Source organism: Canis lupus, chromosome 11 (assembly GCF_011100685.1).
Source record: "Canis lupus familiaris isolate Mischka breed German Shepherd chromosome 11, alternate assembly UU_Cfam_GSD_1.0, whole genome shotgun sequence".
In the NCBI taxonomy this organism is placed as follows: Eukaryota; Metazoa; Chordata; class Mammalia; order Carnivora; family Canidae; genus Canis; species Canis lupus.
The window spans coordinates 2099400-2124859 of NC_049232.1; the positions used below are offsets into that span (position 1 = coordinate 2099400).

The 25460-nt window shown below is 45.4% G+C and overlaps 1 protein-coding gene across 5 annotated transcripts; it reads left to right on the plus strand.

The window, feature by feature from the left end:
- The first annotated feature begins 378 nt into the window (after positions 1–378).
- MRNIP (MRN complex interacting protein) lies at positions 379–25420 on the plus strand. 5 transcript variants are annotated; one of them, XM_038551752.1, is made up of 8 exons: positions 379–526; positions 3455–3514; positions 9326–9414; positions 15366–15438; positions 16518–16672; positions 17375–17462; positions 24399–24479; positions 24666–24805. In XM_038551752.1, the coding sequence occupies exons 1-7, from the start codon at positions 461–463 to the stop codon at positions 24444–24446; spliced, it is 579 nt and encodes a 192-aa protein (XP_038407680.1). In that variant the 5' UTR covers positions 379–460; the 3' UTR covers positions 24447–24479; positions 24666–24805. The 5 variants fall into 5 exon arrangements, with proteins under 5 accessions (XP_038407680.1, XP_038407676.1, XP_038407677.1 ...); XM_038551748.1 differs by lacking the exon at positions 24399–24479 and having other exon boundaries at positions 24666–25420; XM_038551750.1 differs by lacking the exons at positions 15366–15438; positions 24399–24479 and having other exon boundaries at positions 444–526; positions 24666–25420.
- Positions 25421–25460: the final 40 nt, after the last annotated feature.

Below are 25460 nucleotides of genomic sequence, written 5' to 3' on the forward strand. Positions count from 1 at the left end.
GGCGGGCCGGGCCGGGCCGGGCCGGGGCGGGCCGGGCCGGCGCCCTCCCGCTGTCTTCCGCGCAAGACCGAACCCGGAGCGGCAGCTGGGGGCGCCGCCCTGGCAAGCTCGACCTCCCAGCCAGCCCCAGCGCAGAATCGGGCTTTAGGAGGAACCGGGAGCCGGCCCGCGCCCACACAGCACGTCGGTGGCGAGGCTGACGCAAACCCCCAAACGACCGACCCGGCGGCAGACCGAGGGCCGGCGCCCCGCAGTCAGCGCCCCCGCAGCCGGCCGCCGAGGCGCGCCACGAGCTAGAGAGGCCCGAACACTTCCGTGGAGGCGGGGAGGGCGTGGGGGGCGGGCCCAAGCGCAGGGCGCACGCGCAGGCGCAGGCGCAGGCGCACGCGAGACGGCGGGGTCTAGAGGACCCTGCGCGCGGGCCGGAGGCTGCGCGGGGGCTGCTGGGAGGGCGGCCGCAATGTCGTCGGCTCAGCGGGCTAGGGTGCTGCGGTGCTTCCGCTGTCGCCTCTTCCAAGCACACCAGGTGGGGTGGGCACCGGGCTCCCCCTCCGGCGCGGCAATGGCGGGCGGGAGTTGGAGGGGCCGCGGAGGGCCGGGCCTCCGCCCCAAGCCTTGCCCCGCGGCGCGGTACTGGGCCTCCCTGACGCCGGGCTCCAGGACTGGCTCTGAGGACTGGGTTTTGGTATCTCTTCGTAACGTTTTACTGTTGTTGTTGTTTGTTTTTAATGTTTCTGACGTGGTTATAAGATTCGTAGAAACCGGGGGTAATGGTTTCTGAGGAGGCGGCCTCGTGACCTCTTGGAGCTAGTTGGAGAAAGCACGTCGAGGATAGCCCACCCCAAAGTGGCTCTTTCTTAATTTAACTACTGGGGAGATGACAGGGTTATTGTTTTGTTTGTTTGTTTTTAAAGATTTTATTTGCTTATTCATGAAAGCTACGTCAGAGAGCGGCAGAGACGCAGGCAGAGGGAGAAGCAGGCTCCCCGTGGAACTCCCCTTGCAGAACTCGATCCTAGAACCCTGGGATCACGCCCTGAGCCGAAGGCAGACGCTCAACCACTGAGCCACACCGGTGTCCCTTGATTTGTTTGTTGTTCTTGTTAGATTTTATTTATTTACTTGAGAGAAAGAGAGAGGGAGAGCACAAGAAGCAGGAGGGAGAGGCAGACTCCCAGCTGGGCAGGGAACCTGATATGGGGCTGGATCCCAGGACCCCAGGGTCATGGCCTGAGCCGAAGACACTTACGGAACTGAGCCACCCAGGCGCCAGAGATGACAGTTTTCAAACTGAGGCACAACTGGGCATGCCTTGCTGTCACCCTTTTGCTCTGCAGTGTCTCCATCATATGAGGAGGGACTCATGCCTGTTCCCCAAATGGTGAACAACCCAAGAGTGAAGTTTTTGAAACACGGTCCTCAGAAATTCTAAAACGTTTTGCTTCCCTGACTTTGAAGATGCAAGATAAGGGATGTCACTTAGCCCGTCTTGTCCTGGATGGTATCTCATCTTAGTCCTTGATGTCACCCAACACTGCCGTCAAGTGTATCTCCTGACAGTTCTCTCTTTCCCCTCTTACCTGCTGTGCCCAGAAAAAGGATAACATCAAACTTGTTCAAAGTGAATGTTTAGAAGTCAGATGCTGAGTATGCACCCATCCGCCTGCTGAGACCCCAAGGGCTCTTTGGGGGGCTCAGAAATCGTTTTTACGGGGATCCCTGGGTGGCGCAGCGGTTTGGCGCCTGCCTTTGGCCCAGGGCGCGATCCTGGAGACCCGGGATCGAATCCCACATCGGGCTCCCGGTGCATGGAGCCTGCTTCTCCCTCTGCCTGTGTCTCTGCCTCTCTCTCTCTGTAACTATCATAAATAAATAAAAAAATTAAAAAAAAAAAAGTTTAAAAAAAAAAAGAAATCGTTTTTACTTCACTTTTTGGACTGTATTTTAGGAGTTGAGATTAAATGGAAGTCATTTCCATTTTTAAATTATTACACATACATAATGTTGTGCGTACTCTCACAGTTATTTCAACTAGGAAAAGTGATTTGATCCTAAAGGGAGAAAAGAGTTAACAGTAGTTGCAGAGGTGACAATTTCACACATCCCATTTAGTTTTAACAATCTCTGGATTAGGTATCTATCATCCTCATTTTACAGAGATGAAAATACAGAAATCCTGGGGTCTATCTAATAAATGGCAGGCCCAGGGCTGTCTGATTGCAAAGATCCTGTTATTTCTTACTATCTTCAGACCCCTAGAGCTAGCCAGTTACTGTGTGTCCTTCCAGACCTATTTTTTTTCTTTAACGTGCATTTCCTCCTTGTAGAGGTACCCATAGAAAGGAGTATTTTTATGGTGTTTGAAGAGAGAGACTAGAGAATTAGAATTGCTGAATTGTAGGATATGTCTACATAAATTTGTATTTGGTACTGCTTGGCTTCCTTAGAAACCTTTGGGGTACTTCAAAAAAACCTGATGGTTTTTGTATTAGGGTCATAGTCATATTAATTTTTATAAATCAGCCCAGGAGTCTTTTTGATGTTAAGCATGCTACTTCATTCCATTTTTTCAAGGAACTTTGGTGCCCCTTGATAACATTTTCTTTGTTGGTATTATAAATGGACTCTTCCATTACCTTTTCTGACTAGATCCTTACATAAAGACTGTTAACTTTTTTTTTTTTTTTTTTAAGATTTGATTTACTTATTCATGAGAGAGAAAGAGGCAGAGACATAGGCAGAGGGAGAAGCAGGCTCCATGCAGGGAGCCCGATGCAGGACTCAGAGCCCAGGGCTCCAGGATCACACCCTGAGCCGAAGGCAGACGTTCAACCACCGAGCCACCCAGGCATCCGGGCTCTGTTAACTTTTGAAGCTATATTAACTTTGTATTCAACCTCACTATATTAGATTGTCTTAATGTTTTTAGTAGTTTTTCATTTGATTTTCTTGAGTTTTCAGGTTAAAAAAAATCTATAACAATTTTCCCTCTTCTCCAGTTTTCATACCTCTTATTACTTTTTCTTTTCCAATTCCATTAGCAGAAAAATAACAATGGTCAACTATAGTGGGGCTTTTTGGCTTGTTCTTGATTTTCATAGGCATACTGGCAGTGACTTCCCAGTTTTAGAGCTGAATATAAGGTATTTTATCATGTTAAGAGAGAACTCACTTAGATTTCTCAAGAATTGAAATTAAAATGTTGTGGAAGTAACAGAGATCTGCTTGATTTTGTTTCATATGGATAGCTAGTTTTCCCAGCACCATTTATTACATAGTCTGTTTTTTCCTCACTCCTAAAATGCCACCTTTATAATCCATTAGCTTTTTATACATATATGTTGGTTTGTTTTTAGAATTTTATTCTTTTCCCTTGATCTTTTGAAATCATTATTTTTTATTCATTTCTACCTGTTTTAAAGAATTAAGCCAAATTTCTGGGATTTCATTGTAGGAGAAAAAGAGTCTCAAGTGGACATGCAAAGCTTGTGGAGAGAAGCAGTCATTTTTGCAGGTGAGTCCTGAGAAACAGGGCATCTAGTAGCCAAGCCAGAAAGCGAGGAGGTGGGGGGGGGGGGGGGGACCAGAGGTGGGGACCCAACCCTGCAGAAAAGCATGTTTCTGTGGAGCCCCAGCATTCCAGTATTGGGACCAAGTTCACTAGATCAAGAACATCTACTCCTAGGTTCCTCTTCCTTCAAGGAGTGAAATGGATGGAAATTTACCTTCCTTTGCTTATTCAGTCAGCAAGTTTTTACTGAGTACTTTTTGTGTGCAGGCATAGGAGAAAGAAGGGCAGCAAAGCTTTGTCATTCTCGCCTTCACAGATCTGTACATGTGGAAGAGAAACTGATGCACGCACACAGGGCAATTAAAACTAGATTGAACAGGGCACCTGGGTAGCTCAGTCAGTTAAGCGTCTGCCTTTGGCTTAGGTCATGATCTGGGGTCCTGGGGTTGAGCCCCAAGTGGGGTTCTGTGCTGGGTGGAGAGTCTGCTTCTCTCTCTCCCTCTCACCCTGCTTGTGTTCTCTCTCAAATAAATAAGTAAATCTTTAAAAAAAAAAAAAAAAAAAAAACCTAGACTGAGCAAATGGCAAGGAAAATGCAGGGCCTGTAAGAAGATGACTGAGCAATCAGACCCAACCGGCTGGGTGCATGTCCGTGCGTGCAGTTTGAGGACAAGGGGAGCTCAGGAAGTGGAGGTCATCAGGAGATGCTCAAGAGAGAACCTAAGGACTGAAGGAAGCGCTCTTACTTAGGCCACTTAGATTCTTTTCATATGGATACCTATTGCTCCACCTCATCTCTTTCATAGCGCAGCCTTTCTGCACCCTTTGCCTTATTGAGCCCCTCATTCACCTTCTCTGGCCCCCCCATGCCACCTCTCCCGCTTCAGCTGCCTGTTTTCCTCCTTCGGCCATGAGGCCTTTGCTTTCAGACCTTGAAATAGTCTAGACATGCTGCACCCTTATGGCCTTTGTGCTCCTTGTTGGGGCTTCCCCATGCTCTCCTCACTGCTCTGATTTAGATAATCATATTCGAGGGGCAGCCCCAGTGGTGCAGCGGTTTAGCGCCGCCTGCAGCCCAGGGCGTGATCCTGGAGACCCTGGATCGAGTCCCACGTCAGGCTTTCTGCATGGCGCCTGCTTCTCCCTCTGCCTGTGTCTCTGCCCCCCCCCCTTTCTCTGCATCTCTATGAATAAATAAATAAAACTTAAAAAAAAAAAGATAATCATATTCGAGTGTGTTTACATGAGTGTTGCTTATCTCATGGAAGTGCCATGAGAGCAGAAGCTCTGCCTGTTTTGTTTACTGATCCGCCCTCTGCACATATCATGTGCCTGGCATAGTAAGTGATCGCTCAGTGAATATTTATTGAATCAGGAAATGACCAATCCCACAGTGACTGGCACTTAGGTTGATTTTTGTTTTCATTGTTATGAACAACTTTACAATGAGGGTTCTTACAAAAGCTCTTTCTTCACTTGACCAGTGATTTCCTTGAAGTTAAGTTGCTATTTCAAAGGATGTCTTTTAACGAAGATTCTTTTGAATGCAAGTAGAAAAAAGACACTTCAGAACGGTTTCAGAAAAAAAAAAAAAGTACTGGCAAGGTAATGGGGTATCTTGGGGAAAGCAAGGAGGGATGAAAATCCCTGAGCCCTTGAAGGTCCGCAAAGCTGTGGACAATGCAAACATCATTTTTTCCTCCCCTTCCTCTCTCTCCCCAGATAGCTCACAGTAACCTACTTCACCCACCGACCACAGACTCTCACTTCAAGCCAACTAGAATAGCTGAATCCCAATTAATAAACTGGGGGAAGCGGTCTGATTGGTTCAGTTGACCCAGATGTCCACATCTGGTCCAGCCAACTGGGACGGTTGGATAGGAATGATCGGGTCATTGGTCAGCAGTAGAGCTGCTGAGGCCCACCCCAAGATTGGGTCTCTGAAGACAAGGAGCTGGCTTGTGAGCTGGTGACTGCTACTCATTTTCCATTTCAGCTTATATTTCTAAATTCTCCTTGAGGAGGCCCTGCATTCGTCTCAGCGCCTCCATGCATGTGCAGTGGGGCATGGCTTATGGTAGACTAGGCCACAGTGACAAATAGACGACAAAATGGTGTAGCCTAACACAATAGAAATTGTCTCTCTTGCTCTTGTAATGGTCCTGGAAGGGATTAAAATCAACAGGGCAGACATCCTGGATGTGGTCATTCAGGGACCCAGGCACCCTTCATCTTGAGGTTCTGTTAAGTGCCAGAGGCCTGGTGCCTACAGCCACTGAAGGGCAAGAACATGAAGGAACTACCCAGGAGGCTTTTAGGGGTCAGGCCTAGAAGTGGCTCCCATCCCACTAGAAAGAATTGCAAGGAAAACCAGAAAACTTAGTCCAGTTTGTGCCCAGATGAGGGGAGAATGATTTGAGCATTCAGCAGTGGTCTGGTCCCTCCCTTGCTAGCGTGCGTACACTTAGCCATTTATGCCAGATCAACGCCTTACAAAGCTTTGCCGTTGCAGTCTTCAGTTCTCTCCCATTCTAATTTGAACTTGCCCCAGCTGGACTTTATTCCCTGCAGTCCAGTAAAATGACTCCTGTCAAAGTGAGCAGTGATCTCCATTTGCTAAAATCCATGGTGAATTCTCAGTCCCCCAGCGGCTTGACCTGTTGGTGGCATCTGTCACAGTTTGTCATGTCCTCCTCAAAACATTGTGTTCACTCAGACTTCCAGTCATCCCACTCTGGTTCTCCTGCTGTCTTTCTGCTGTGTTTCAGTCCTCTGTGCTAGCTTTTTCCCATCTCCCCAGCTTCTAAACATGAGAATGCTGTGGTATTCAGTTTGTTGGCCTCTGCTCCAGTGATACAAGTTTGTTGACCTCTCCTCCTTGGTGATCCAAGAGGAGATCGTCTCACAGCTCTGGGGTATCTGTCTCAGACCCCAGGTCTGCCCATTCAGCTCTCTCCTGGTTCTCTGATAGTCATCCAGAACCCATCTTTCCAAACAGAAGGCCCTACGCACCTGCTCTCCCACAATCATCCCCATCTCCTGTGTGCCAAGTCCCTGGTTAGTTGTTTGAACTAAAAAAAAATCTGGAAGTCATCCATGACTCCTCTTTTTTTATTTTTTATTTTTCAAATACTCTTCATCTTGTCCATCAGCAGATCTTGTCAGCTCCCCTTTGAGGATGTACCCAGACTGACCACTTGTCACTACAGTGGTCTGAGCCACACCACTGTTTGCAGCAACCTCCTGCCAGCCCCCCTGTTGCTGCGGTATAGTCTGCCCTCAGCGCTGTGGTCCAAATGTCCTGCTAAAACATGTGTTGGGCCAAGTCAGTCTCCCCAACCTTCCAGGTTAGAGCAAAATCCATAGTCTTACAGACAGGGCCATGTACAGTGCCTGGTACAAAAGGAAAATGTGAGGCCCCTTGTTCAAAAGCAGAGCTGTAAAAGGTACTAAAATATTAAGCTTTTCCTTTCTTTCCTGGATTCTCTTGACTTTTCATAATGTGTTTATTTTTTTTTTTAATTTTATTTATTCATTCATGAGAGACACAGAGAAAGAGAGAGTCAGAGACACAGGCAGAGGGAGAAGCAGGCTCCATGCAGGGAGCCTGACATGGGTCTCAATCCTGGGTCTCCAGGATCAGGCCCTGGCTGAAGGCGGCGCTAAACCTCTGAGCCACCCGGGCTGCCCAATAATGAGTTTATTTACTGTTGAATGTCTTCCTAAGTAAAGAAAACTTAATATTTTAAGTTTATTAGCATTAATTTTGCCACTGATATCCTACAACACCAGTTTGTTTGTTTGTTTATTTATTTATTTATTTATTTTCAACACCAGTTTAAAATGCAAAGAGTGTTTAGTCCATATGCAGAATAACATAAGAGCATTTACTGTATGTGCAGGATCATCCAAATTACCCAGGTTGTGGGATCCCTGGGTGGCGCAGCGGTTTGGCGCCTGCCTTTGGCCCAGGGCGCGATCCTGGAGACCCGGGATCGAATCCCACATCGGGCTTCCGATGCATGGAGCCTGCTTCTCTCTCTGTGTCTCTGCCCCTCTCTCTCTCTCTCTGTGACTATCATGAATAAATAAATAAAATCTTAAAAAAAAAAAAAAATTACCCAGGTTGTGTTTTGGAGCTCATATATGCCTACATATTTCATTCTTACCACTGGAAATGCTACACAAAATTAACTCAGCTGTTTTTACTCTACTTACTGATATGCACACATTTTCCCCCAGCCCCATGCTCCCCCATCAGTTTCCTGATGCATAAGGAAGGACTGAGGGAAAGGAAAGTCTCTGTCTTGCCCTTTCCTTCCATGTCATCATTTTTAGCAGAAGTGATCAGCTGTTCTAGGCAAGTAACAGGAATAAAAAAAGATATGATAGGGTTCCTTGGTTGGTTGTGTATGTTTAGAACACCCTTGCCTTCTGCATCTGAAGCAAGTTCTTGTTCCATTGGAAGCCTGGCATCTCAGCCTGTGGGTGCCTCCACATACTCAGATGTAGATGGCAAACAGCATCTACACTAGGACTCTCTGTGTACACTCCCGTGTATTTGTTGTGAGTCAACTGGAAGCCTGTGCCCCTGGATCATCAAGCACGTGATGCAAATGGTGTGGTAAGGAACAGTGGACACGTATATTGTGTGTTTCTCTGCTTACAGACATGATCCTTTGTCCCATCAGACTTCACTTACACAAGTTCAAAAATAAGAATTTCAAAAATAAAACCAAAAAATGTTTTCAGCATGGCCATAACAGAACAGGTCTCATGCCCATGAAGCTGACTTTGCCTATAGTAGGGACTACACTCAAACCTCATCTCCTGTTGTTTTCCCCCAGACCACTCAGCTCTAGCCATGTTCCTCGAAAATGCCAGGCTCAGGGTCCTTGCTCTCGTGTCCATTTCATTGCTTCTGCCAAATGCTTTCCCCTAGGTATCTTCATGGCTTCTGCCCTCATATTTTCCTACTTTGTGCTCAAGCATCACCTTAGTGATCTGTTCCTGAACACCTTATATAAAATTGTCTACTCTGTCTCCACTCTACCCTTTCATTGCCTTATTTTCCTTGATGGTACTTCCATCACCTAATGGCCACATAGTCAATTTATACATTGTCTGTCTCCTCTCACTAGAATGTACACTCCATGATGACAGTGATTTTTGTCTCCTCCCCTTATTGTCCTTAACTAGTCCATGACCCTGGCACATAAGAGGTGCTAAATAAATATTGTGAAACAAATGGGTGACTGCTAAGTGGGGAAAAAAAAAAAACTTTTATTTTATGTTGCTTTGATTATCAGTGAATACCAATTGGTGGCTTGTGTTGCTTCTCTTCCAAAAAAAATTTTTTTAAGATTTTATTTATTTATTCATGAGAGACACAGAGAGGCAAAGACATAGGCAGAGGGAGAAGCAGACTCCCTGTGGGGAGACGGATGCAAGACTCCGTCCCAGGACCCCAGGATCACAACCTGAGCCAAGGGCAGATGTTCAGCCAGTGAGCCACCCAAGTGCCCTTCTTCCAAATTTCTTATTCATGTTTATTAACCATTTAGTGTGGGGTTTGGGACTGAGTTTGTCTTTGATATGTAGAGTTCTCAATGCTAGAAGGATAGTCGCCAGATAAACCAGAAATATTTGTTCCTGAGACTGTTTGTAAATAAATTACTCCAGAAGCAGTGCTCAGTCATTAGGATTTCTGCCTTGCAAAGTATAGCTTTTCCCTTCCTGAGGTATGTCACTAATGTATTTGTTTCTCAACATTCTGTCAGTGCTTTATAAACTTAGTATTCTTTTGTTTTTCAGACTTATGGTGAGGGCTCTGGTGCTGACTGTAGATGCCATGTCCAAAAATTAAATCTGCTGCAGGGACAGATTTCAGAGATATCACTCAGGTATAGTTGTTTGAGAAATGCATCTTATCTTGGCCTGTGTTCATCTTGAGTGGTTAGTGGAAGTAGAAGATGGGAAAAAAAAAACTTAAATTTCCATACAGTGATTATTTACTCTGAACAATCTTCCCTCTGACAATAACTAAAAATACTAACTATAGTATTTGGAGTACACTGATGAGATGATAGGGAAGTAAACAAAATATCAGAAGTTAAAAATAAAGCAAAAGCCAAAATCCAGAGAGTAAGTACCTGAGCTACTGATGTAATGAATCCAGGTGCTCTGGAGCTTCCACGTAGACCCTGGGAGGGGTGCAAGAGACAAAGACAAGGCCTAGGGTCTGTTCAGCATGGCGGGGAGGGGGGTCAGTAGGAGACCACCACATAAAGCTGTGTCCCCAAAATACTACACCTTCAATGAATGATCAAATGCACCCTGTCTGCAGCAGGGAGCCTGCTGTTGACCTTGGTATTGGCTGAAGAAGAGAAATATCTCTCTAGGATTTTATAAACACAAGAAAGCTGTCACATGGCTTTTCAGCCTTTTACATGCACTGTGTGAAAAGCCTCAGACTGGGAATTTATTTTTAAACTGCTCAAGGAAGCAAAGGTAAATGCAATTCCTCTGGAGCATACATCTTCAACACAGTCCTGAAAGAATTTCCACAGATAAAGTTCTAAGGAGCATATACTCAGAGTTAAAAATCATTAAACAGGGGATCCCCGGGTGGCTCAGTGGTTTGGCCCCTGCCTTTGGCCCAGGGCGTGATCCTGGAGACCCGAGATCGAGTCCCACATCAGGCTCCCTGCATGGAGCCTGCTTCTCCCTCTGCCTGTGTCTCTGCCCCTCTCTCTGTGTCTCTCATGAATAAATAAATAAAATCTTTTAAAAAAAATAAAAAAAAATAAAAAAAAATAAAAATCATTAAACATTCATGTCACCATGAGCAAAAGACAACAGAAACAACAGATGAGAAAGTGACACACACAGACTACAGAATACGTAATGTGTATTTAATATATTTAATGAAATAAAAGGCAAGATTGATAATATAAGAAGCAAAGTAGTTCAGGCCACCTGGCTGGCTTAGTTGGTAGAGCATGCAACTCTTCATCTCAGGTTTGTGAGTTCAAGCGGCATGTTGGGGGTAGAAAGTACAAAGGAAAAAAAAAAAAAAAGGAAGCCAGGGACTTTTAAAAATGACTAAGTAGGGGGACACCTGGGTGGCTCAGTGATTTGAGCGTCCGTCCTTGGCCAGGGCATGATCCCAGAGCCCCAGGATCGAGTCCCACATCGGGCTCCCTGCATGGAGCCTGCTTCTCTCTCTGCCTGTGTCTCTGCCTCTCTCTCTCTCTCTCAATCTGTGTCTCTCATGAATAAATAAATAAAATCTTTTAAAAAATGACTAGGTTTGAAAAAGAACCAAAAGGAGTTTGTAGAAATGAAAAGTAGAATCAGGGATCCCTGGGTGGCGCAGCAGGTTAGCGCCTGCCTTTGGCCCAGGGCGCGATCCTGGAGACCCGGGATCGAGTCCCACGTCAGGCTCCCGGTGCATGGAGCCTGCTTCTCCCTCTGCCTGTGTCTCTGCCTCTCTCTCTCTCTCTGTGTGACTATCATAAATAAATGAAAAAAAAAAAAAGTAGAATCATTGAAATTAAAATTTCAGTGGACAGGGCAGCCCGGGTGGCTCAGCGGTTTAGCACTGCCTTTGGCCCAGGGCAGAATCCTGGAGACCCGGGATCGAGTCCCACATCGGGGTCCCTGCATGGAGCCTGCTTCTCTCTCTGCCTGTGTCTCTGCCTCTCTCTCTCTGTCTCTAATAAATAAATAAAATATTAAAAAAAATTTTCAGTGAACAGGTTAAGCATTAACTGTAGCTGAAGAGAGAATCAGTGAAATGGGAGATAAATCTGAAGAAAGTGTTCATTCACAATGCAACACAAATACAAAGGTGGAAAAATGTGAGTTGAAAAACATGAAAGCAACAGGGGATAGTTCCAGCAACAGAGAATAAGAAAAGTGGGGCAGAGGCGATGTGTGAAAAGATTAGAGCATTTTCCAGAATCAAACGCTTACATTCTTGGATTTAGGAAACAGTAAATCTCAAACTGGATAAAGTCATTCTTTTTTTTTTTTTTTTTTTTAAGATTTTATATATTCATTCATGAGAGATACAGAGAAAGTCAGAGACACAGGCAGAGGGAGAAGCCTCCCTGTGGGGATCCCAATGCAGGACTTGATTCCAGGACCCCAGGATCACACCCTGAGCTAAAGGCATACGCTCAACCACTGAGCCACCCAAGCATCCCAGGTCATTATTTTACTTGGAAACAACATGTTTTTTTTGTTTGTTTTTTTTTAAGATTTAAAATAAAATAAAAGATTTTATTTATTCATTCATGAGAGACAGAGAGAGAGGCAGAGACACAGGCAGAGGGAGAAGCAGGCTCCCTGCAGGAAGCCCGACGTGGGACTCGATCCCGGGACTCCAGGATCATGCCCTGATCATATACAACATGGTTGTATATATAGGAAATCCTAACGAATCTATATAAATGCTACTAGAACTAATATTTTATCAAGATCACAAGGATACAAAGTCAACATACAGGGGTGCCTAGGTGACTCAGTTAAGTGTCTTACTTTGGCTCAGGTCATGATCTCTGGGTCCTGAGATTGAGTCCTATGTAAGGCTCCATGCTCAGCAGGGAGTCTGCTTCTCCCTCCCCTCTCCCTCAATCCCTCCCCCTTTCCTTCTGCCCATTCCCCCAACTCTTTTTTTTTTCCTTTTTTTTTTTTTTTTTAATTTATTTATTTATGATAGTCACACAGAGAGAGAGAGAGGCAGAGACACAGGCAGAGGGAGAAGCAGGCTCCATGCACTGGGAGCCCGACGTGGGATTCAATCCCGGGTCTCCAGGATCACGCCCTGGGCCAAAGGCAGGAGCTAAGCCACTGAGGCACCCAGGGATCCCTCTGTCCTCCCACTCTTGCATGCATGCTCTCTCAAATAAATAAAATCTAAAAAAATAAAATCCCCCAAAATAAAATATTAAATATTAAGAAAATTAAAGCCTATAATTAAACTTTTTTAATTATACCATTTAGAACAGTTACTTAGGGATAAATATAACAAAAAATGTGCAAGATCTATTCAGTAAAAACTACAAAACATTGCTGAGAGAAATTAAAGAAGATCTATATTAATGAAGACATGTAACATGTTCCTGGATTGGAAAACTCAGTATCATGAAGATTTCAGTTTATTCTAAATTGGTAGAGACAACCTAATCCAAATCAAAATTCCAATGGGCTTTTTTTTTTTTCTGTAGAAATTGACAAACTGACCCTAAAATTTATATAGAAATACTAATGCCTAGAATTACCGAGACAATTTTGAAAAGAACAAAGCTGGGGGACTTTTACAGCCTGATTTCAAGATCTATAATGCTGCAGTAATTGAAGACAATGTGATATTGGTAAAAGACTATACATATAGATAAATCAGAAGGTGAATGGATAAACAGATTGTGGTATGTTCATGCAATGGAACACTACAACATTCAAAACAACACTGGCAAATCTCAAAAACATTGCTAAGTGAGAAAAGCCCAACACAAAAGACTACATGCTGTAGAGATCAGTAGTTTTCTGGGGGAGAGAATTGCCTCTAAAGACACATATGAGGGCGCCTGGGTGGCTCAGTGGTTGAGCATCCGCCTTTGGCTCAGGTTGTGATCCTGGAGTCCTGGGATCGAGTCCCACATCAGGCTTATTGCAGGGAGCCTGCTTTTCCATCTGCATATGTCTCTGCCTCTCTCTTGGTGTCTCTCATGAATAGAGGAATCTTTGAAAAAAAATAGATACATGAGAACTTTTGGGCATGATGAAATTTTTCCATATCTTGTCCATTATATCTGAATTAAAATTTTTTTCCTATAATCTTTTTTTTTTTAAGATATTATTTGTTGGGCAGCCCAGGTGGCTCAGCGGTTTAGCACTGCCTTCAGCCCAGGGCCTGATCCTAGAGACCTGGGATCAAGTCCCATGTTGGGTTCCCTACATGGAGCTTGCTTCTCCCTCTGCTTGTGTATCTGCCTCTCTCTCTCTCTCTCTCACTCTCTGTCTCTCATGAATAAATAAATAAAATAAAGATTTTAAAATCAAATAAAGATTTTATTTATTTATTCATGAGAGACAACACAGAGAGAGACCGAGGCAGAGGAAGAAACAGGATGCATGTAGGGAACCCGACATGGGACTCGATCCTGGGCCAAAGGCAGGCACTTAACCGCTGAGCTACCCAGGCATCCCTGTATCTTGATTGGATGATAGTTTCAAAGATATAATTTATCAAAGCTCATCTAAGTAGACACTTAAATTTTAAGGTATGTCATACCTTAAGTTAATTTTAAGATTAAAAAAGAAATCTGCCCTTAGAGCAGCAACATAATGAAATCATAGAACACGAAAGACAAAAGAGCTGAAAAGTAGGTGGAGAGAGAGAGCGAGCGAGCACTTAAAAAGGAACAGCAGATGCCCAACTGCCCAGTGGTATCATTAAAGCAAGAAGACAGAATGGTATCTTTGGACTGTTGAGAGCTGTTCGTTATTGATGAGTTCCTGAATCCGAAAGGTGAGCAGAGCTCTGGCCAGTAGCTGCTAGGATACCATGATATGAATGCTGGATCACCAGCCACATGGCTGAGTAGGTGTTGTACATGCATGCTCTCACTGCATCTTTATAATCATCCTGTGAGGACCATTGATTTCTACATACCAATGAAGAAATTGAAGTATAGATACCCACATTGGGTAGCTCGCTAGAAGGAGTTCCCATATGACAGTGTGATGTAACCACCCTGACAGATGGTAGACTTGGCTTTGCTCTAACCTCCAACTCTTGCACAGTAAGTATTCTCACAGCCATTCAGTCCTATTAGAGGTCCTAGAGGCCCTGGCACCCCCACTCTTCTTTATGTGGTGAAAGAGCCCTACTTCCCCTGGAGGGCTGGTGGAAGTTACTATGTCACACAGAATGCCTCCTCTCTCGTAAGGGTCGAGGTAGAACTATAAAGACTTGTATAGGGATCCCTGGGTGGCGCAGCGGTTTGGCGCCTGCCTTTGGCCCAGGGCGCGATCCTGGAGACCCAGGATCGAATCCCACGTCAGGCTCCCGGTGCATGGAGCCTGCTTCTCCCTCTGCCTATGTCTCTGCCTCTCTCTCTCTCCCTGTGTGACTATCATAAATAAATAAAAATTTAAAAATAAATAAATAAAGACTTGTATAGGGATCCCTGGGTGGCGCAGCGGTTTAGCGCCTGCCTTTGGCCCAGGGCGTGATCCTGGAGACCCAGGATCGACTCCCACGTCGGGCTCCCGGTGCATGGAGCCTGCTTCTCCCTCTGCCTGTGTCTCTGCCTCTCTCTCTCTCACTGTGTGCCTATCATAAATAAATAATTATAATAAAAAAAGACTTGTATAATTCTGTGCAGTGGAGACATCTCTACTGCTGATGGGAGGGACTCTGTGCTATGAGGCTTCCCCTGACGTTACTCTCTCTGTACCCCAGGCTCTCGACAAGGCACATGCACGCATGTTGTCTCTTTCATCTTTATAGTCACCCCTTCCATATTGTCCCCACTTGTGGATGAGGGGAACTGGGGTACAGCGATGAACCGAAATTCACACTGACAATGACAGCCAGTCAATGGCAAAGCCAGGATGCAAACGCTGGTTTGACTTGCCTAAATCTGGAGAACAAACAGTCCCCCTGCCCAGGCCCTTGTGAGCTGCTGGAAGATCACCAAATTACATCAGAACAACAGAAATAAGATCCTAAGATCTCCTAGAGCAGTCTTTGGTATCAAGTATTTACATCCTGCTGTTCCATCTCCTTGCTCTTCATCCCCTGGTCATTTCACTAAGGACATACATACATTCTTTCACTAAGGTTTCTGGAAGAGCCTGTAAATGTTGATGAGGAAAATTCAGGGCCTGGGAATGCTGAGCATGAGAGTGTGCAGGTGAGTGTCACGGTGGGGGTGGGGGGGTGGTCCATTTATTCATTTGCTGGTCTTTCGTTGAACAAATGCTATCGATAACAGACACTTGGCTTGGAGCTATAGCAAACAGAGGAGGGAGTAAACCCACCCCTGTCATAAGGGTGGACACAGCCATGTGTACCAATACTCCCTGTCACACTCTGGGCACACCTCTGATAGTGAAAAGATGCTGCTGCTACTGCTGCTGCTGAGGACCTGCCATTCGTGTTCCCTTTCTCCAACCCAAGCCTCCCAGCAGGGCTCGCATCCAGCTTTCTGCCCCAGTGCATAGTAAAATAGATGCTCAGACAGTGTTGGGTAGGCAGGAGAAGAGCCTGGGTGACTGAGGAGGTGACACCATTGGTACATCCAGGGTGCTGGGTACATGGAACACTGTCCTGCCAGGGGCGGGGGCGTGGGAACAGCTGTCCGAGGCTCCCTGCCCACCTGAGGACAGAGCCCGCCTCTGCTCACAGAATCACACTGGCAGCGTCCTCCCTCTGCTCGCCCCTCATATTTGTATTATAAACGGGAGCATTGCTCATACACCACTTTAACACAGCAGCTTTCACATATTTGGTTCTGTACTTCCAGTCTTGTCCACTTAGGGACTTAATTTTACAGCTTCATCATTACAAAAAACCCTGGTTTGCATCCTAGAGTTTGCACTCCTGCTGGTCTTATGTTGCTGTAGAATTTTCAGTGATGTGCTATATCTACAAGGTATAGTAGTGTATCAATATTTATTCCATGATGATTTGGCATGTAGATCATTTCCAGATTTTTGCTACGGTAAGTATGTGCTAATAAGATTTATATCACCTTGACAAGTATCTTTGTGCCTTTGTCTTCATTTGGAAGCCGTCAGTCAGGGAGCATGGACATTTGTAAAGTTCCTTGATGAGTTGTGCCCTGTGGCTTTCCCAGGACCTGTGCCAGTGTGCCTGGTCCCCAGTGGTGCCTCAGGACATCCATCTCCCCATTGCCTTCCAGCAAAATGCCTTTCCTGGTGACAGGGTAGGTGAGGGTCCTGAGAATAAACTTACTTCCCAATCCTGTAGGAAAAACCTCAGTCCTCAGAGAACCGCTGGCTGAAGTATCTGGAAAGAGACTCAAAAGAACTGGGAATGGAAGAAGGAGTGTGTTTCAAGAGACAGTCTTTATCTGGGACAGAGACGCCAGACCCTCCCTTCAACACAGGCCTGCCTAGAAAAAGGTGCCAAACAAGTCACTAATCCAGCAGCCATCACCCCATACCCACGGTGACCCACGATGGGGGCAGTGATGAGCAGCCCTAGCAGTCAGCAGCACAGAAGAAGCCTGCATGGCACTAGCTGGCAGGTACCATCACCACCAAGCCCTCCTTGGCCTTGCTGCGCACCAGGTGCTGCCATGCAGAGAGGAGGGTTGGGTGGAACGCCAGCATGGGCACCTTGGTGGTGTTCACTTAATTGTGACTGCACTGACCTCAAGAAAGAGTGTACTTTAGGGGCAGAGTTGACAAAGTGAAGTGTGGCCAGAGTAGCTTATGATTCTGTGAGCTTTAGCCTACAGCAGGAAAGCCTGACCTTTTATAAGTCTCTTCCCTAGGCTTTCTCTGCATTTCAGTGAGCCTTCTAAGACATTGCCTTAGCTAGACCCAAGATGGCTCCTATAGGGCAATGGACACTGGGAGGTAGATTCCAATGCAAAATAAGAACTTTGTAGCAACTACAGACTATGGAGCAGAGAAACAGACTGCCTTGGAGGTTGTGGGGCAGCCTGCTATTGGCAGTGGAGCAGAAGCTGAGCAGCCACCTGGGGGGAGCTGTATGGGAGGACGAGGTCCCTACTTGTGCTGGGTGGTAACTCCAGGCGTCAGCATCCGGACCCTGTTGGTGATAGCGCTGGATTCTTGACAGTGCTTTCTCTCCACCAGGAAATGGAGCCAGAGCACAGTCCAGCCTTCACACAGCCCAGATGTCCAGAACGTGAGTGACTCTGAGGTTACCTTGGAGCCCCAGAAGGTCAGTGACTGAGGATAGCGTTTCTTTTCTGGTCCCAGTAACCATTGAACACACAGACTTGTTTAATACCCGAGTGTTTTGTCTGCTCTGACTTAAGCCAGTTCCTTTCTCTGGCCTGACCATTTATTTCTCTGCCATGCCCAATCTCAGTGATATGAGTTCCTGGTCAAAAGGACAGCTTGATGCCTTGGAATCAACCAAGGTTGACCAGTAGGGCTTTTCTGAGTCAGGACCATTCTCGTCCCTCAAGGTGGAGTGAAGGGTCTTTGCCAGACTGTCCCACAAGGGACCTGCCCTTGACTTCTGAGCAACTGTTCCCATCTTCATCTTCACTTACCCAGGCTTGTTCTTTTGCACTGAAGCACTGTCTTCACCTAGAATCAGCTCTTGTTCTTTTTATTTTTTTTTTGTTTGTTTTTTTTTTCTAAATTTTTATTTATTTATGATAGTCACACACAGAGAGAGAGAGAGAGGCAGAGACATAGGCAGAGGGAGAAGCAGGCTCCATGCACCGGGAGCCCAACGTGGGACTCGATCCAGGGTCTCCAGGATCGCGCCCTGCGCCAAAGGCAGGCGCTAAACCGCTGCGCCACCCAGGGCTCCCGTCTTGTTCTTTTTATTATTGAAGTCTGGTGTCTGACCTACAATGGTATGTTAGTTTCAGGTTACAACATGGTGGTTCAGACAATTCAGTATATGCATCAGTGCTCACCGTGGCAGTCATCATCATCTGTCGGCCTACGTTATTACAGCATTATTGACTGTATTCCCTATGCTATAGTCTTCATCTCCTTGACTTATCACTGGAGGTTTCTACCTCTTAATCTCCTTCACCTATCTTGCCCATCCCTTCAGCCCCTTCCCTTTGGGCAACTATCAGTTCTATTTATGAGTTCTTTGTTATGGCTGAGTAGCATATATGTTGCTACCCTTATGTTGATATATACCACATTGTCTTTTTCCATTCACCTATTGGTGGCCACTTGGGCTGCTTCCATATTAGGACTATTGTAAATAATGCTGCAGTATACATAGGAATGCATATATCTTTTCAAATTGGTGTTTTGGGGCAGCCCCAGTGGCCCAGCGGTTTGGTGCTGCCTTCGGCCCCGGGGTGTGATCCTGGAGACCCAGGATCAAATCCCACGTCGGGCTCCCTGCATGGAGCCTGCTTCTCCCTCTGCCTGTGACTCTGCCTCTCTCTCTGTCTGTCATTAAAAAACAAAACAGGGATCCCTGGGTGGCGCAGCGGTTTAGCGCCTGCCTTTGGCCCAGGGCGCGATCCTGGAGACCGGGATCGAATCCCACGTCGGGCTCCCAGTGCATGGAGCCTGCTTCTCTCTCTCTCTCTCTCTGTGTGACTATCATAAATAAATTTTTTAAAAAATGAACTTTAAAAAAATTAAAAAATTAAAAACAAAACAACAACAACAAAAAACATCAATTTGGTGTTTTTGCTTTCTTTGAATAAATACCCAGTAATGAAATTACTGGATCATATGGTATTTCTATTTTTAATTTTTTGAGGAAATTCCATACAGTTTTCCACAAGTGATTGCCCCAATTTACATTTCCAACAACAACACACAAGAGTTCCCTTTTCTCCACATCTTCCCCAATACTTGTTATCTCTTGTGTTGATACTAACCATTCTGATAGGTGTGAGGTGTGAGATGATAGCAAATCGTGGTTTTGATTTGTATTTCCCTGATGATGAATGGTGTTGAGCATCTTTTCATGTGTCTGTTAGCCATCTGTAGGTCTTTGGAAAAATATCTGTTTGGGTTCTCTGCCCGTTTTTTAATTGGGTTATTTGGGAATTTAGTGTTGAGTTGTTTTTTTTTTTTTTAAGATTTTATTTATTCATGAGAGACACAGAAAGGCAGAGACATAGGCTCCCTGTGGGGAGCCCGACGTAGGACTCAATCCCAGGATCACACCCTGAGCTAAAGGCAGATGCTCAACTGCTGAGCTACCCAGGCATCCCTAGTGTTGAGTTATATTATAAATTCTTTGTATGCTAAGGATATTAACCCTTTTTTCAGATACATCATTTGTAACTATCTTCTTCCATTCCATATGTTGCCTTTTCATTTTGTTAATGTCTTCCTTCACTGTGCAAAAAGTTGTTATTTTTATATACTCCCAGTATTTTATTTTTGTTTTTTTTTTTTCCCTTTCCTGAGGAGACATAACCATAAATATATTGCTAACACCAATGTCCATCACTTTACTGCCTATGTTTTCTTTTAGGTGTTTTATGGTTTCAGATTTCACATTTAGGTCTTTAATCCATTTTGAGTTTATTTTTTCGTACTGTTAAGAAAATGGCCCAGTTTTCCCACCACTTTTCATTGAAGAGACTGTCTTTTCCACATTGTATATTCTTACCTCCTATGTCCTTGATTATCTGATCATATAATTATGGGTTTATTTCTGGATTTTCTATTATGTTCCATTGATCTGTATGTCTGTTTTTGTGCTAGTTCCATACTGTTTTGATTACAGTACCTTTGTAGTATATCTTGAAATCTGGGATTGTTAAATCTCCAGGTTTTTTCTTTCCCAATTTTGCTTTTGCTATTCAGGGTATTTTGGATTCGATACAAATTTAAGGATTATTTGTTTTAGTTTTGTTAAAAATAGTATTGGTATTTTCACGCGGATTGCATTGAATTTCATAGATTGCTTAGGGTAGTATGGACATTTTAACAGTATTGATTCTTCCAGTCCATGAGCTTGATTTATCTTTCCATGTGTTTGTGTCATCTTCAGTTTCTTTCATCAGTCAGTGTCTTACAGTTTTCAGAGTATAAGCCTTTCACCTCTGGCTAAATTTATTCCTAAGTATTTTTTCTTTTTGATGCAGTCATAAATGAGTTTGTTTTCTTAATTTTTATTTCTGCTATTATTAGTATATAGAAACACCGCAGATTTCTATATATTCATTTATTAACTTTACTGAATTCATTTATTCTAATAATTTTTGGGTGGAGTCTTCAGGATTTTCTATATAAAAGATCATGTCACCTGCAAATCATGACAGTTTTACTTCTTCCTTACCAATTTGGATGCCTTTTATTTCTTTTCCTTGTCTGATTGCTGTGGTAGGACTTCCAGTACTATGTTGAATAAAAGTAGTGAGAATGGACATACTTGTCTTATTCCTGAGGTCTTAGAAGAACAGCTTTCACTTTGACACCATTTAATATTTAGCTATTAGAGAGAGAGAGAGAACATGTGCAGGGTAAGGGGCAGAGGGAGAGGAAAAAGCAGACTATCCACTGAGTAGGAAGCCTGACATGGGGCTCCGTCTTGAGACCCTGGGATCATGACCTGAGCTGAAGCCAGACACTTACCCAACTGAGCCAGCCAGGCACCCCTGAGATTTTTATTGTTTTTGAGGGGGGCTATATTGCTATAAACTTCCCTCTTAAAACTGCTTTTCCTGCATCCCAAAGATTTTGGACTGTTGTGTTTTTCATTTCTCCATGTATTTTTATATTTCCTTTTTGATTTCTTGGTTGACTTATTGGTTGTTAGCCTCCATGTGTTTTTGTTTTTTCCAGTTTTTTGTTTTGTTTTTTAAGATTTTTATTTATTCATGAGAGACACAGGCAGAGGGAGAAGCAGGCTCCCCGCAGGGATCCTGACACAGGACTTGATCCCAGGACCCCGGGATCATGCCCTGGCCAAAGGCAAACGTTCAACCATGGAGCCACACAGGTGCCCCCAGTTTTTTTCTTGTAATTGATTTGTTTCATATGGTTGTGGTTGGAAAAGATGTTTAATATGATATCAATCTTCTTAAATTTATTGACTTGTTTTGTAGCGTAACATGTGATCTATCCTGGAGAGAGTTCCATGTATACTTGAAAAGAATGGGTATTCTGCTTTTCTTGGATGGAATACTCTATATATCTGCTAAGTATATCTGGTTTAATTTGTCCTTGAGGGATCCCTGGGTGGCGCAGCGGTTTGGCGCCTGCCTTTGGCCCAGGGCGCGATCCTGGAGACCCGGGATCGAATCCCACGTCGGGCTCCCAGTGCATGGAGCCTGCTTCTCCCTCTGCCTATGTCTCTGCCTCTCTCTCTCTCTGACTATCATAAATAAATAAAAATTAAAAAAAATAATAATAATTTGTCCTTGAAAGCCACCATTTCCTTATTTTCTGTGTGGGCATAATCTATTGATGTAAATGAGGTGTTAAAGGCCCCAAAATTACTGTATTACCGTCAACTTTTTCCTCTAGGTCTGCTAATATTTGCTTTATGTGTGTAGGTGCTCCTCCTATATTGGGTGCATAGAGATCTACAATTCTTACATCCTTTTGTTGGACTGATCCTTTTATCATTATGTCATGACTTTGTCTCGTTACAGTTGATTTGGTTGTGATGAGCTCCTTTGAATTTTTTCTGGGAAACTCTTTAGCTCATCTTCACTCTGAATGATGACTTTACCACGTAGAAAATTCTTGGCTGTGGGTTTTTCCTTTCAGCACTTGGAATGTGTCATTCCACTTTCTTCTGCCTTGTAAAGTCTCTGCTGAAAATCAGCATATAACCTTAGTAGGTTTCCCTTCTATGTATGTTTGCTTTCTCTGGTTGCTTTTAAGATTTTCTCTTTGATTTCGCCATCTTGTCTTGTGTGGGATCATCTGTTTGGGGCTCTTTGTGCTTCCTGGTCCTAGAGATCTGTCTCCTTCCCAGGTTAGGGACTTTTTTTAGCTATTGTTTTTTCAGATAAGTTTTCTGCCCCATCACTCTTGTCCTTTTGAGACTTGTATAATGTGAATGTGATAAAGCTTGCTGAGATCTTAGAGGTCCTCTAACCTAGTCTCATTTTTATTATTCTTTTTTTTTTTTTTTTTTTTTTTATTATTCTTTTTTTCTGTTCCTGGTGGTTGCTTTCATTACCCTGTCTTCCGGGTCGCTCATTGGCTCTTCCACATCCTCTGATCTGCTGCCGACTCCCTCTAGTGTATTTCTCTTTATCATTTTTATCTCTTTCTTGACTTTCTCACCCAGTTCACCCACTGATCTCATAAATTTGGCAAGCATCTCTTTACTTGCTGCCATTCCTTTGGCTGTTTATCCAGCATATCCCTTATTTCCATTTTGTTCACCTTTCTCTTGTGGTTTTGTCATGTTTTTTCATTTGGGATATAGTCCTTTGTCTCATTTTGTCTAATTCGGTTTCTATGTATTAGGTAGGTCAGCTAGGTCTCCTGCTCTTGAAAATAGTGGCTTTATTCCTGTGCTGCCCTAGAACACAACCCCTGTCAACAGAAGAAGCATGGGATGGTTCTAGGAGTGTCCTGTGTGAGCTGTGTGCCCCACTGTCGTGACAGAGTTGCAGATGCTATGGGCGAGTGTGCAGGTGGGGCTGGCTGCAGTCACCCACATCACTTGGATATATGGGGCATGATTTGCTTCTTGCACTTTTGAGAGGCCTAGCTGCAACAGCCATGGATACTTATGAGCAGGGCCAGGCCCTGGCCTGGCTGTCCAATTAGCCACTGCAACAACTGTAGGTACACCAGAGCGCCAGGCCTGTTCTCTACATAGCCAGCCAAGAGGCCAGACCAGGTATGTGGGATAGTCTCTGCCCCTCTCCCACCCCCATCCCCAGGGCAGGAGCTGCTTTGGAGGCATGCCTCCTGAGGCAGGTAGGTTGGGTGGAAGATGACCACAGGGGAAGGCTGGCACAAAGCACACAGTGCTGGGATACCTGGGTGGCTCAGCAGTTGCGTGTCTGCCTTTTACTCGGGGTGTGATCCCAGGGTGCTAGGATCAAGTCCCACATCGGGCTCCCTGCATGGAACCCACTTCTCCCTCTGCCTCTTTCTTTGTCTCTCTCATGAATAAATAAATAAAATCTTAAAAAAAAAAAAAAAAAAAGGCACACAGTGCTAGCACACCATATGGAGCCATAACTGGCTCCCACAAGCATCCAGTTACCCAGGTTGGGGGAGAGCAGATATAATGGTGCCCGCCAGCACTTTTCTTCCAGGAGAAATCTGCAGCTACCTGCTCCTCCAGCACACATTGTAAAATTAGTAAATCTTCACATATATACCAGCTGCTTTTTCAGACTTATTTCTGTGCTATGTTGGGCCGAGTTATTTAGCATGTTGGCTCTTCAAGGGCAGAGACTTGGTTTCCTGTCACCCTCCAGCTGTGGCAAGCCTCGGATTTTCAAAGCCAAATGTGATCTAGGGACTCGTCTTCCCCGTACAGGCCCTCATGGCCATGCAGAATGTGGGGTCCGATCCCCCTGGCTCCTCTGAGCTGGTGAGGGCCCTCTTGTTTGTGGCCACTCTAGGGGTTTGGTTCCCAACTGCCCCTCCATGACTCCTACCCTTTTTGATGTGACCTTGCTACAAGCAGCTGCGGAGTCTGTCCTACCATGCTTCACAGCATTCTCAGCTAGTTATAGTACGTGGAGTTGCTGCCTTGGTGTGTCCATGGTACAAGGTAAGCTTGGGATCCCTCTACCCTACACCTCCAAACCTTTCTCCTTTCTGGAGGCTCCAAACCCAGCAGACCCCACTGCACTTTAAGGCCACAGAATGCAGGTCTGCTTTAGTCTGACACAGGAGCCAGGGCACTAAGGCAGAGGATTGAGCTCTGCTGGGCGCCAGCCAGCCTGGCCAACTTGAGCAATAGTGCAAAGGTCAACCTTTGATGTTGCCACCAGCTAGCTATGTGGCCCTGAATGTCCAAGGGCTGGAATAATGACAGTTATTGATGTGTGGGCCCTAGGTTAACATTTGAACTGGTCGTCATGGGGAATGCTCCCATCGGCATAATTTCTTTTGAAAGTGACAAACTCAAGACTGCATAGTAGTAGTTCAGTATGGTCGCAGCAGGTCAGGGGCAGAGCTGATGGTCCTCTCATCTGTACCAACTGACCACAAGCCTCTTCCACACTAGCCTTGGATGGGGGCACTGTCCAGCCAGTCATTGCTTTCACACTCCTGATTCCTGGTCGTGGAACCTGGCAGAGGAGTTGAGGTAAGAACAATCACTTGCCTTGCTTTGCTAAACCACCAGTGAAAGCAGATCCCTAGCCTGCGAGCCTGAGAACGAGGGCGTAGGCAGAACCGAGAGAAAAGTGTGAGGATGCCGATGGAAAGGTAGAAACAGTGGTGCAGGCATCCTTCTGTCAACACAGGACATGGTCTCTTGTTTCCATTGCAGGACCATGCTGGCCTGGCAGGGAAGGTCAGAGAAGATGGCAGTCACCAGAACAGGGGCACCAGGGAGCTTGCTGTTCCTCAGGGGGGTCCTCCACGTCCAGCCCCACAGGTCAGGGCCGTATCTTCCAAGTCTGAACAATTTCTTCTGCCGCCTGGAAATGGCCCCCGTGTGGACACAGGGCTCCCAGGAACCCTGGCAAAAAACCCTAGGCCATCCAGGGCAGCACTGGCTGAGCAGGGGACCCTCTGGGCCCAGACCGTGAGCAAAGGGTGCCCCGGCAGGCCCTGCAGTACACCCAAGCTTCCCTGGGCACCCCCCACACTCCTGTCCAGGTCCCAGAGGCCCTGCCTAAAGACCTCCAAACAGCCCTGGGACACTGGTCCTCTGGCAAAGGGTAGACCCTTGGTCACAGGAGGGCAGGAGCCCCCACTTGTGCGGCTGTGTGACCTCTTTAAAACTGGTGAGGACTTTGAGGATGACCTGTGAGCTGGAATTAGAATGTTACCAACACAGGCACAAGTTACATGAGCCCTGCTCCATTAGGCGCCTCGGCCACTGAAAAGGGGCTCCCAGATTAGCTTTTAAATGGGACTGGGGGTGGGGGGCACCTGGATGGCTCAGGAGGCTAAGCATCTGCATCACAATCCTGGGGTCCTGGGATCAGCTGCTGAGCAGGGAGCCTGCTTTTCCCTCTGCCCCCTCGCTTCCCCCTGCTCATGCTCTCTCTAGCTCACACTCTCAAATAAAATCTTTTTAAAAAAAAACTGGACTAGGATGATTTATGGGAACTATCAA